We start from the raw sequence: 13900 nt of genomic DNA on the forward strand, positions 1-13900 counted from the left end.
CGCAATTGCGTGGAATCGAACTGTAGTTCTCCCTATTAAGTCCAACATCAATCACTACTGAACCAACTAATTAACGATTGGTGATGTGTGTGAATTGTTATTCATGAAGAAATGTAATAAAATTTATATAGCCAACAAGACAACTAATTAACTAATCTAAATAACTAATTAAGTAGTGTGTACGTAACTAACTAGTATATCGAATCTAATATTTTATATTTAATAGCTCAAAAATTCTATGAAATTTTTCATTGGCTACTACGTACAGTCAATTGGATATATAAATTCTTTAATAGTCGAACGCGGTCTATCATCAACCTTTTGTATTTGTCACTGTGCGGCAAAAATTACATCACCCATAATTTAATTTATATGCACCGTCAGTGTAAAATTATTTTACACATGTATTCAATAATATTCTGACACATCATGTATAGTATTTAAAAACACATGATGTGTCACATTCATTAAATGATGTGACAATATATCATTGGATGTATATGTAAATAATCTTTACACTAACGGTGCACAACAATTAAACTCATATTTTAATAATTAGTCTAATATGAATCTTATTTTATTTTTAAATAATCTAGTAACTTGAATTATATCCTTAAAAGACGAATAATTGAAATGTTCGAAATTTTAACTTACTCATACTTCTATCAACTAAATAAAACTCACAAGAACTAATATGTTCCTACCCTTTTCCCAAAGTTGATCATAGATTGACTCGTATTTTATTAATTAATATACAAAATTAACAAACATCCTAATTAGGGAGACTCTTGTTTGCCACCCTAATCAAAATAATTGATTTTGATATATCTTGAATCTTGTATTTGTCGCTGCCTAGAGAAATGACAATTGCCCGTAACATAAAATGTCAGTAGCAAACTTTTAAACTTGTAGCTTTCAATAACTTTTTAGTAAATATAAAATTAAAGAGTTCAACAATTGCATTAAAAAGTATTATAATATGGGTCACGCTAACATTTGCTCTAATGGCATGTGTTAAGAATGTAAAAGTAGGAATATTTTCTCAAAGTTTGTGCATTTAAATTATGAAAAGTTTAAAATTCAAATCAAATGCACGAATTTCAATAAAACATTATTTTATTTAGATTTTTAAGATGTGTCCTTAGGACACATGTTAGCTTTTTCCTTATAATATAAATCAATCGTTAGTTGGTTCAGTGATGATTAGCGTTGAATTTGGTAAGGAGGATCACAGTTCGATCTCTCGCAATTGCGATCGGGAGGGACATTAAGCACTGAATGTCAGAACTACCCCGAATCAGATTAGGCGGTCCAATAGACCCGATACCGGTGGTAAAAATAAAAAAACAAAAAAAATATTATAATATAAGCATGCTAATAAAACTTCATCCATATATAGTCTATATAGAAACAATTGTAATTAGGGAATAATACTACAAGAGAAATGTATGCAGCAAGACTCCTTTCCATGTACAGAAGGAATCCTAGTGCTCTTTCAGATCCACCACCATCAGGGCCAAATTCAGGTTATCTTGTAATCTTAGATGAGGAAGCTCAAACTTACTGTTGTTTTGGTTCGTGTGAAGACAACGAAATCACAGATTTTCCTTTCCCTCAGAACAAAAATTTAACCATGTATTCTTCATTAGGTGATAGCATCATAGAACCAGCTATGTTTCTTCCGGTATTGAATCAACCATTGTCTTCGAATCGCTACTATGTCATAAAAACGACGGGGAGGAATCAAGGGTATGTAATCACTTTACTATGAGTTTATTTGAGTCTATTTGTTAATATAACCACTTGAGAGACGGTTTAGGGAAATCAATGAAATATTCTTAAGTTATTTTCGGCTTTGTTTTTTCTTTTTTGACGAGTGATATTGATTTTTTAAATTTAATTTTGAAATTTGAATTTATTCCAGCAAAGCTAACACTAGCTCAGCGGAAGATGACATGAATACGAGTTTATGTTGCATTGGCATCGATGATGTTAAACCAAAACCGTTGGAGCCCTTCAACGATTATCAGCAGATTGAAATAATCAAGAGATCAAGTTTTCATGCAAAATCTATTGCCTCGGATGGAATTCCACCTGGTTTATTAAGAGACAAAGGTGGTTGGAGAGTTTATGCTAGCACTCCCTACAATTACCATTTAGAGCAAGCTTTAGGCTCAAATGATTCCTTGCGTTCCAAGATACCAAATTTCAACTTTCCAATGACCAACGATCGTTCTGAATCAGTGGTTGTTGGAAAGTGGTATTGCCCTTTTATGTTTGTGAAGGAAGGAATGAAACTAAAAGAGCAAATGAACATGACAGTTTTCTATGAGCTAACACTTGTGCAAAGGTGGGAGAAGATTTTTACAAAGGAAAATGAAAACAATGGAGAGAATAATGTACTTGTAGATGTTGCTATACAGACAGAAGTTGCTAAGGTTGTAGGAAAGGATGCTATTTGGGATGAAAACAGATTGGTTGATGGTGTTTTATGGTTTAAGAGTGTTGAAGATGTTGGAGAAGAGACAAGTGTTGGATTGAGTTTGGAAGTTGTTAAAGCAATGAAATGGGAACAAGAAAGATTTGGATGGATTGCTGGGAATGGAAGACAAGTGAGGGTAACAAAAGTTGAAGAGTTTGATGGAATAAACAAATGGAAGAAATTTAGTTGTTATGTGTTGGTTGAAAGTTTTGTATTAAAGAGAATGAATAGAAGATTGGTGTTAACTTATGATTACAAACACTCGCATCAAATTAGGAGCAAATGGGATTGATTATCTTCTCAAGCATTTTACTCTATTCTTAGGTTTTCTTTTGAATTGTGCACTTCAATAATATATTTGGTTCTTTTTATTCTATACTTATTCGATGTACGGTCGAACTTTGTATTATCATAATTCACTTTGTATTACTAAAATAGTTTATTGTCGGTTCTTGCTTATCAACTTTGTTGCTTCTTCGTCGACTATTGTCTCTTCGAGTTATAGCAATGATTGCTTCAAGATTTGTCAACCATTTCTATATTCTTTTAGGTGTCGACCTTTCTCCAATGTTATCCTCGAATCAATCTTGTGAGACCAATGTGAAGTGTCGATCTTCACTTTTCTTTCTTGTTCTTTTGTTGACATTGTCTGAATTTATCTTTGGTTTATAGTCAATAGAATCCTTTCAAACTATGTACCAAAAAAAAAAAAAAAAGAATCCTTTCAAACTGTTGATGTGTGTGTTGGAATTTCGTCATTAACATCAATCTGTTACATGAAATTATTATGATACACATTGCAACTTAATTATTTGTGTTCAAGAAGACACTTGGGTTCTGTTTGGCAATGCTAGTTTTTAAACTTTTAAGATAAATAACTTATAATCTCAATTCTCATATGACCAAAAAATATTTATTTGGTAACATTTCTTCTCACGAGTTTATAGTATCTTTATCTAGCTTATAGATTTTTGGATAAACTACTTCATGAACATTGGCAAGAATCTTATTTGTGTGCTCTCTTATTTCTTTCTTTATGTCGTGTGTTCTCATCTAAAATTTTAGGTATGCGAATTATTCCAACAAAATCAAAGTTGAATTATCCGAAGCACTCGAGAAGCACTCGAGTTTGATTCATAACTGAAATAATCCATAATCAAAATTTATGTATCATGACCCATTTTCTCAATGAAGAGAAGGGTTAAGACTTAAGAAAAGAAAAGTATCAAAGCAACAAACTCATTTTCTGTTGTGGAATTCAGTTTGGTTAATTCACATCCCATTTGATTATGATAACAAAAATTAAACAAACAATCATTATGATGAAATGTATCAAAAACAATTACGAAAAGCCAACTTACACTTCAATACTTCACAGCTTCAATTCACTGCACTAATCATAACATGCAGCCTATAAAGTGAAAGTTCTGAGAAGGAATCTAATACCTCAATTAAATAAAAACTAATGTACTGAAATGAATCAATGAATCATTATGCAAGTTTAAAATAAAATAAAGGAAAATGCTAAAATAAAAGGCATAACATGATATACAAATACAACATAGCATACAAGAGAGATCAAGTATATATAGAACAAGACTGCAAGAGATATATTTATCCCAACATTTGAGATTATTATTTAGTAGTATTGAACAAGAAATTATCAGGCTCTATCTTCCAATTCTTTGCCAATACTTCTAAACAAAATTACAACCCACCTAGAGAGTTTATCATTCTTCAATAAATCGACAATTTACAAATACGAATCCTGAAGATGAGAACTACTTATAGAGACAAAATAAAAGGAAAGAGGGGAAAGGTATTATACAAAAAACAATAAGAACAATGAGTTGTTGTCATCCTTGAATGGCAAACATAAATAAAACCTTCCAACTAAATTTGGTTGTTTTGTTGTTTTGCCAAAGCCATCCTCTTATCGCCTTTTACAATAGCTAAATAATCAAAAGATCAACTGATTATAGCGTTTGATAATGCTCATGGCATTCACAGTTGACAGGCAACAATAAAATAATGTGTTACTTAACAATACATGTGGAGTGACAACAAAAGAACTTGTTAATTCTCCAATTCTCACCTTAGCAAGCCTTTCTCTTGTCAACTCTTAAGTGGAGGTTATACCATTTTTTCTTCCTTGGTCGTTCTCTTGTACTCCTCTTTTCTCTTGCTTCGCCGTCTTCTTTTGACTCTTTTGAAGATGGTTTACTTCTGCCCTTGCTGCTATTACTTCGCTTTAAAGGAACAACTGTGTACGTAGCATGTATTTCATTTCTTTGTTTCAATAGCTCGTCAATCTGCAAAGAGAATCAATAAACAGATCAATTTCAGTAGCTTACATCTAATAAGGTTTTTCTAAAGGGGCTGCAAAGAAACCATTGAAGTAGAAAAACTCACTGTTTGCATTTCATGTGCATATCTGCTTGTCATTTCAGTGAATTGTGCAAGAACCTATAAAAATTCAACATGAGGTTTGATCAAATGATATAATGAGAAGCATATGGACTGCAATGCTAGTATCAAAGTGCATACCTCTCGATACTCTGATTCAAACTTTGATATTTCAGCTCTTTTAGACAAAATTTGAGCTTCGACGTTTCTTAAATTTTCTTTTTCTTCACTAAAAGGGGCAGCACACAAGACTTCTATTGTATAGTTTGCACTTTTGAAAAAATTGTCACCTAGAAGAAATTTAACAGCATGTAAAAGTCAATTTCTGTGGAGAATAATTACGGTCAACAAACATAACAAGCATCATTGGGCATAGAAGTATGTGTTACCATAAACTGCAAATGTATGGGTACCAGCCTTCAATTCAGTTAATTCACAGGGCTGGAACCCATCAAGTTTTTTGAAAAATGATGTATCTGGATCCTTAGCAGCAGCTATCTGTAGAAAAATAATTGAACAAAATTTAAAAATTTGATATGGCGGACAAATTTGAAGTGAAAAATGTCCATTTGTGGTAGCAACTCACTGAGTTCATTGTTTGATCCAACCGATAAACAGGAAACCCAAGAAAATACATTCCAGCAGATGTAACCTTCCCATTTTTGGCACTGTCTTCCTACATTAGTAATTATTGACGTCAGAGAATGTTCAGAAGATGGGATGCACACAACAAAATAAAATGTATAAATCGTATAGTTACAAAAGAGCACCAACATTCAAGGACAACACATTACATCAGACATAATTCCTTAAATGTTATACCTGGAGTGCAAGACTTAAGCCACCATTGTCTTCCTGGTCGAAATATAGTAACTGTGGAAAGGAAAGATAATAATCAATTTATATGAATATAACAGATTAATGTTATTGAGATATTAAAAAATTATATGGATTTCAATGGAACAGTAGTTGAAATGAACATATCAATGGTTTACCATATATACAAGAAAAACAAAATATTTGTAATCATTAAAATAGTGCATACAATTACAAATAATTTATAAAACCAAGGGAGAGTTCACCACTACTCTATAGTGAGATGAGATGCATAATTGTTTTGATAAAAGCCCAGGTTCCCTACGGGAAAAAAACAAATAAGAATAGCCAAATAGAATCAATCAGACCTTGCTGATCAAAAGCATCTTCTCAGGTAAATTTGGCTTTGGCTCTCTAACGTGTGTTAAATTAGAAACAACTCCACAACCAATTAGTCTAATAGTTGCATTGAGAAATTAATTGAAATCATGGATAGCATTACAGTTAAATGTCATATCATAACCACTATTTAAACACAAGGGAGAGTGTAGCCAATCTGCTTATAAGTTGCAGCAATTCATCAACATAAAAATTAATCAGGGGCCACATCAAATGAGATTATTCAGCTAATTCATGATGACTACAAGTAAATAATATAACTTCAATTGTTTAGTGAACGAAAAACAAAAGTTTAAAGATTTATTATACTATGAATCCCCATGGCAAAATAATAGATATTATTATGAAGTAAATCTACATAGCAAAAATATCATGACTTGCATTAGAATTATGATAAAACAATTGACAAGACCTCACATTCAACCAGTGGAAATCAGTACAAAATACACAGATGGGGAAGAAAAGTGATTGATAATCTTGGGGATTGATTATCCACAAGATTTCAAACAGATCCAGGACACATAAAATCGCTCAAACTTGGGGATTGATTATCATCAAATATAGGCATCTCACAAAGGATTGCACTAGGAGATCAATAACATGATGGATATTCTGATAAAGTCAAAAGTATTTTAAAATTGGGATTTATTGAGATCATATTATTTTATAAATTTCTGCGAAAAAGCCAGTCTCCGTAAAGCAAGAACGAAAATCTTAAGATCAGCAGGCTGAGCATAACTAGCATGCAATCTTTAATATCAATGGAAGAAAATTAAATATTAACCTTGAACTTGCTTTTGTCTGATGATTGGACTCGACAAACAAATCCAGCTCTTGCTTCCTCTTCTGTTATTGTAACTGAATAAAAATGTGCACATTGCTTCTCAACCTGTGGTATGATAGCACCAAATGTTAAATAAAAAATATTATGACTGTAAATAGATCAATCAATTGGAAAAAAGTACAAACCCTTCTAGATATGAATTGTCCCAATGCAAGAGGACGAATTGAAACTAATCCATTGAGTGCCTCTTCCAAGACAGTCGCAGATACAGTTGTCTTAATCGGTACACCAAGTTTGCTGTCATGTGTGGATGAAGTTATTGATACAACAGAGGAAAACCAAAGTAGGGAAGAATTTGAAAATGTTATCTACTAAGCATGTAAGAAGAACAGAGGGAAGCAAACTAAGCTTTCTTACCTAAAAAGTGCTGCAAACATTGTATTGACAGCACCCAAACTTGAAAGATCCAACTCTAACTCTTGGCTATCTGATTCAACGGCCTACGGGGAAGCATGAAATATTTCAACACTAGTGATCTATATGAATAGGTTCAAGAACTTCTTCTTTTTTCCTTTTCAAAATAAAATTGGGAAAGGAATTTGGTACTGTTAAGACTTACGCACATGAGGAGAGCCCAACCCAAAATACTATTCCAATAGGAGGGAGAGCCTCATTCATGGCATAAGTACCACATTGAGCACTTTGATCTACTCAATGTGGGACTCCTAACAACTACACAAATGCAAATTTGGAATCTTTGAACAGCAATAAAAAACATAAATTTATGACCCTCCAAAAGTTTCAACGGTTCAAAATATTAATTTATATCACCTCAAAGCCAGATGAGTCATACTGACGCCGTTTGTCTGGATCCGACAAGATATTGTAAGAAAAGGTAGCCTCTTTGAACATATCAGCTGCTTTAGGATCATTAGCATTCTTGTCTGGATGAAACCTGAAATAGAACATATGTAGCAAATGAGTAAAATAAGCAACCCTGTCCAGATCAAAAGATGAAAGGAAGAACAGTAAATTAGAATAACCCAGGTACACCTGGAATGGAAGTGTATTCATTTATTTAGTAAAACTCCATTAAGTCATTAAGGTTTATTGTATAATTGTTGTATACACATTTAACATCTAATTATTTATTTAGTACAACTCCATAAGTCAACATAGTCTCTTTGATTCTAGGACCCAAAAATACACTAGAATTTCATATTCAAAGACCACCAGGTCAGACAAATAGCATTCAATACTAATCGGCATTAACCTTATCAAATTTAAAGGAACTGTAGTATTTCAGGCATTGATGAGACCTACCACCAACAACTTAGCCACAATATATAGTAGTTAACAAGCTTGCTTTCATGATCATATATATTAAAAGTTCAAAATATTTGGACTCCATATAGCTAAACAAATTCCAGATTAGTTCTGACTCGACAATCTCAGAAAAGAAAACCTACCAACCAATACATAAAGTGAGAAAAACCATAAAAATGCAATAAAACTCTCACAAATCATAAATTCACCTACAATAAACAACTGAAAGAAAAGATCCCGCAAGAAATTATGCAGCTCTACATCGAAATATTATCTTCAACTTTGACCTATGTAGCACTGACACTTCATATCGAAGGTGTGACTTATGTCTGACTCCGACACCAACATGACACCAACACATCGTAGTTATATTCAACCACTTCTATTTTCTTAAATTATTATCAGTATTTAGATTGTCAAATATTAGTGTCGTGCCCGGTGTTTGTACTTCATAGGTATTGGCAACTGAGCAAATACACTATGTTCATTCCTCACCATACAGAAAGAAAAAAAAAAACAGTTTAAAATAAAACCCTTATATTTTCCTAATTATTATCACTACTATGTCTGTTCCACTTTCACATACCAAAATCAAAAACAACATTAACCTTCATTAACCATAATTAACAGACTAAACCGAAATCACATATTTATAAATAAACCATTAATTAATAATTAATAATAATAATAACAAAAACTGCTAATACGTAATATCTTCAAAAAAAGTCGATTATACCCCGCCGAAAAACCCCAAACTAAATTCAAATTTCAAAACACAAAATCAAATTAAACAGCAATAAGATAATATAAACATACTTAAGAGCCATTTTCCGATAAGCAGATTTAATTTCTTGATCAGTTGAGTTACGAGAAACGCCGAGGACTTCATACGGGTCTCGCCGGAGCTGTTTCTCGCCGTCATCACTCTTCTCCGACTTCGACCGACGTCCCGGCATCTTAAACCGACGTCGTAATCCGGTTTGTTAATTTTCCACAAAACCCTAAAATTCCTCTTTCAGCACCGAACAAGAATCAGAATCAAAACCGAAAAAAGTTGAAGAGAATAGCTTTGATTCAAGGTTGAAAGTTGAAAGAGCGTTGAGAAATTGTGACGGTTAGATCCGGGAACTTCATCGTGGACCCTTGTTACAAGCTGGAGTTTAGCTACGAAGAAGAAGAGAGAGAAAGAAGAGAGAGAAAGAAGAAGAAGAAGACGCAACAAGACGATATAACAGAGAGGAAAAATTTATTTGAATTTAATTTGTTTATTTATTGTGTTTTTTTTTTAAAAAAAAATTAATTGAATTGTTTGATTCTTTTTTATATTTTCGAAAGTTAGTTTTGAAAACGAAGTGTGTTGTGATGTGTGTGAAGGTAAAGGTGCGTAGTGCGCATAGGGAGGTTGGGTATTCGGTTTCAACTAGAAAGTGTTGTACTATCTGAGATGATGATAACATTAATGTGTATTAAATTTGGTAAATTATTATGTAGTTATTATCATATTAATTTGGTTTGGAAAAATGCTAATGTGTGCTCATACAAATTGTGGCTAAAATTTAGTAAAAAAAAAAACAAAAAGAAATTGTGGTTAATGAACCAATTGTCAATTGGTTTAGTGATAATTAGCGCAGAATTTCGCAGGGAATATCACGGTTTGATCCTCCGTAACTGCGATCGGGAGGGGGCTGGAACCACTTGATGCCAAAACTGACCCCCGAACCAGATAAAACTGATGGTAAAAGCCAAAAAAAAAAATATTTGTGGCTAATGTCTAACCTTTGTGGCTAATATCAACTTATACTTTCAAACAACAACGTATGTCTTCGGTAAAATATTTTAAATATTTTTAAAGTATCAGTCTATGATGGACCATTTGTATAAGTGGTTCATACTTCATATTCATATTATAAACTCGTTACATAAATCAAACCACTTTGAATTTGAACGGGTCGGTTTGAATTGGACGGCATTTAAACAGATTCGAGTAAAATGAGAATTGGATTGGGTATTAGATTAAACAGATCATTGATACTTGTGAATACCTCTCTACTCCTTGAAGTGAAGAATAAGGAGAGAAGGAAGTGGGGAAGTACTCCATGCTCCTTCTCCATTAGGCATGGCAATGGGGCGGGGATGGGTTTTGCCCTCCCCAAACCCAAACCCATAAAGTTTGGGTTTCCCCAAACTCATCCCAAATTCGAGCGGGGATAAAAATAATAACCTCAAACTCATACCCAACAAGGATCGGGTATCCCCATTACGCCTCTTTCCCCATGAATTTAGATTATATTTTAGTATTTTTTTATTAAAAAAAAGTTAAATGTCCAAAATTATTTTCTCTCAACAATATTTTTTTAATACTCAAATTAAAATAAAAAATAAATATATGTACGTAATTTAAGAGATTGTTTAAGCGTTTCTAATTTAAAGGAGGTGAAATCTAATTTTTAGTATAAGTGGGGCGGGTTCGGGGTGGGTATCAATGTACCCATTACCCGCCCCAAAGCTATCTTTTAAAATCGGGAAAAACTCAAACCCGAACTCAAATCCAGTCAACTTGAATTTTCCCCGTCAAAACGGGTATGATTTGGGTGGATATCCGCGAATATGAGTTTTATTACCATGTCTATTCTCTATTGACATCCCTACACACACATAGGAAACAAGAAAAGCGTAGAGAACTTGAATTGAAATCGTTCCTTCCCCATTAACAGTATGTATTTATTTATTTATTTATTTATTTATATAAAAGAGGGTCGAGAGCCCTATTAACAATATATTTAAATTGTATTATATTAGTATAATGAACAAAATGAATAGTGTTATGTCAAAAATATTTTCTATTCAAGTATAAATTATATCTATCCATCATACACTAAATATAATTTACCGTGTATTTGAAATGTTTTAATTATATAATCCTATATTTCAAGATTGTATTTTTTTCTCTTATGTAGACGAAATGCAAGGATTACCTATAACTTGCTTACAATTGTAAGATCTTAAGCTTAAATAAATGTCCAACAAGTAGAACTTACAAACAAATTTCAAATGTATTTATAAATAGGGACAATATAATATTTGTACGATGTTAATAAAAATTATGTTCGAATAAAGTAAATATTTTTTATATATACCACTGTGACTGCATAACCTTGTTTTGTTTTTCATTTTTTGTTTACAAACTAAAAAGATATGCATTCTTATTAGTAGAGTATATCAGATAAATATAAATTCAACACCATTTAAAACATGTATTTTGGAGCAAAATTACATCATTCAAGTCAATAGCATAAAATAACATATTCATGTCTACAAATAATGTAACTAAATAAAGTGGCCGAAATACATATTTCTCTGAATCTGTAATCAGTGTTTTAAAAACCGGACCGGACATCAAACCGGTGAGGGTATTGGGTTACTGGTTCATTGGTCGAACCATCGGGTCACTGGTCGAACTACATGATAAACCGGATTAAAACGGTGGAATGAACCGGTCTCTATAATAAGACTATATAGTTATTAAACTGGATAACTTGGTCTTTAAAAATCATAATAACACCTAAAAAAAATTAGAGCATCTACAATGAGAGAACTTAACATGGTTGCTTAAGTTACTTTTTTGTGGGCCTAAATCGCCACATAGAGACTTAAGCAACTTATAAGCAATTTTAATTAATTTCACTCCAATGACAATTTTAATAAGCAATCCATATTTGATCCCACCAATTTATATTTTTTTATTTTCACTTAATTTAGATTTAAATATATAAATGTTAATTCAATTATTTTTATTAATATGTTAAAATATCTTACAAAACTTAAAAATATCATAAATACGTTGGACACACGAATGAGTTTGAAGCATTAATTTACCACCTACCACATTAAAAACTTTCATTTTGTTAACTAGGAGTAGTATTATTTTTGACGCATAACTAGGAGTATTATAAAAACTTAAAAAATGTATAATAAATGATAAATTTAATAATACAAAATTAAACACTTTCATTTTCACACATTCCATAGAATTGCAAAATCAAACACTTCCATTTTCATCTTTCACCAATCAAACTTACTCCACATTTCTCTTTCTCCTTAATCAAATTCTCAACCTCACCGAAAAAACAAAACTTCATCAAACTCTCCTTTCTTCTTTAATCGATCTCTCTCACAACAAAACCACCCTTGGAAGATCTGAAGAGCCGATGCCGGAGATGCGACGGGATATCGAAGGGACGGCGATAGAGATGAATACAGATCTGAATCTATCTTCTCTTTCTCCATTTTTATAGATCTCCATTTTTTTTAGCGCAAGCATTTAACCCGGCGGTTTTTGAAAACCGCCGGTTCGCCGGTTTTCCCGGTTTTCCCGGTTTTATCCGGTTTTGACTGGTTCAATAGCATGTCCGATCCAACTACTGAACCAGATCGGTTGACCTCCGGTTCCCGGTCCAACCGGTTCGACCGGCCGGTCCGGTCCGGTTTTAAAAACACTGTCTGTAATGTTGACGAGTCATTAGTTAAACCAGTAGCTGATCAAAGTTGATATGTTAATCCGAACAAAACAAATAGCGCAACTATATTGAAAATCAAACGAACACCACGCCAAAATAGGAAACCAAACAATGTTGTACATAGATGATGAATTATGAGAGAAAAATGAAATAAAAACTTAATCTACGTGAAAATCACTTATTTAGATTAAAGAAAGGAAAAAAAAAAAAAAAAAAGAAACACACATGGTGATAAATTCAAGAAAAAAAATGACTCAAAATCACATGTTTTTAATGAAAAAAAATGAACAGAAGCTTAGAGAGAAAGCGGAGCTTAGAAGACTTTTTTTGTTATTCTATGATTGTTTTTTATTTTTGTGTTGCCCTTTGGCAAAGAACATACTCTATATTACAGTACATTATTTAATAATTTGAAAAAGTTGTTATTTGTTAAATTATCTAAAGAGGTATCTTCATTTATTTATATTGACTAATAATATTAACATCATGCTTCTTCTATTTTCATAGATATTAATATCTTGCTTTTTGCCATAAAAATACATGAGAATTACAAGCTAAAACAATCATTATAAATTGATCTTTTTCGAATGACAAACATCCTTAAAATTTACAGACACAACTATGATATTGTGATTTTGAATCCGGACAATTGTGTTCTTGTTCTAACAATATCGATATTTGCATGTTGAATTACAATTTGTCTATATTGTAAATTGAATTTTGATTTTAATGTGATTTTTTGAAAGAAAAAAATTAGAATTTACTTATTATTGGACACATGATAAATTCATAACTTATTACTATGTGTACATGTTCCAAATTATATGTCAATTTTTTAACAATTTTACATTAATTTATTATTTTGTATGAAAAAAAAATTATGAATTATAAATTATTTTACACGAATTTATATTTTTTATTAATAGTATTACTATTAAGAAGATGAATTAAAAAAAGAGTAATAAATAATAAAAAAAATTATTGCTTTTGTTTTTCGTATTAACTCTTCAGTTCTTGGATGAATAGAGTCCCGATAATTCAGAGTTCGACTGCAAGGTAAGTAAAATCTGACCAATAATTGTTTTCACTAGAAATTAAACTCGGATTTTTCTGAAAGGTTTATCTTAAAGAGAAATTCATTAACCACTTGAACCTATGTTTTGGTTACAT

The 13900-nt window shown here is 31.9% G+C and overlaps 2 protein-coding genes across 3 annotated transcripts; one reads left to right on the forward strand and one right to left on the reverse strand.

Annotated features, from left to right (window-relative positions):
- The first annotated feature begins 1444 nt into the window (after positions 1 to 1444).
- Positions 1445 to 2828, forward strand: LOC123906792. Its single transcript, XM_045956788.1, has 2 exons — positions 1445 to 1749; positions 1925 to 2828. The coding sequence occupies exons 1-2, from the start codon at positions 1445 to 1447 to the stop codon at positions 2772 to 2774; spliced, it is 1155 nt and encodes a 384-aa protein (XP_045812744.1). The 3' UTR covers positions 2775 to 2828.
- Positions 2829 to 4069: 1241 nt separating this feature from the next.
- Positions 4070 to 9647, reverse strand: LOC123906793 (chaperone protein dnaJ 16). 2 transcript variants are annotated; one of them, XM_045956790.1, is made up of 12 exons: positions 9030 to 9647; positions 7719 to 7842; positions 7305 to 7387; positions 7073 to 7184; positions 6888 to 6992; positions 5711 to 5761; positions 5475 to 5564; positions 5278 to 5386; positions 5030 to 5178; positions 4895 to 4948; positions 4578 to 4794; positions 4070 to 4434 (listed from the first exon to the last, which is right to left on the reverse strand). In XM_045956790.1, the coding sequence occupies exons 1-11, from the start codon at positions 9167 to 9169 to the stop codon at positions 4579 to 4581; spliced, it is 1233 nt and encodes a 410-aa protein (XP_045812746.1). In that variant the 5' UTR covers positions 9170 to 9647; the 3' UTR covers positions 4070 to 4434; position 4578. The 2 variants fall into 2 exon arrangements, with proteins under 2 accessions (XP_045812746.1, XP_045812745.1); XM_045956789.1 differs by having other exon boundaries at positions 4070 to 4794; positions 9030 to 9631.
- Positions 9648 to 13900: the final 4253 nt, after the last annotated feature.

The sequence above is a fragment of the Trifolium pratense genome, linkage group LG2 (assembly GCF_020283565.1).
Source record: "Trifolium pratense cultivar HEN17-A07 linkage group LG2, ARS_RC_1.1, whole genome shotgun sequence".
NCBI classification, from domain to species: Eukaryota; Viridiplantae; Streptophyta; class Magnoliopsida; order Fabales; family Fabaceae; genus Trifolium; species Trifolium pratense.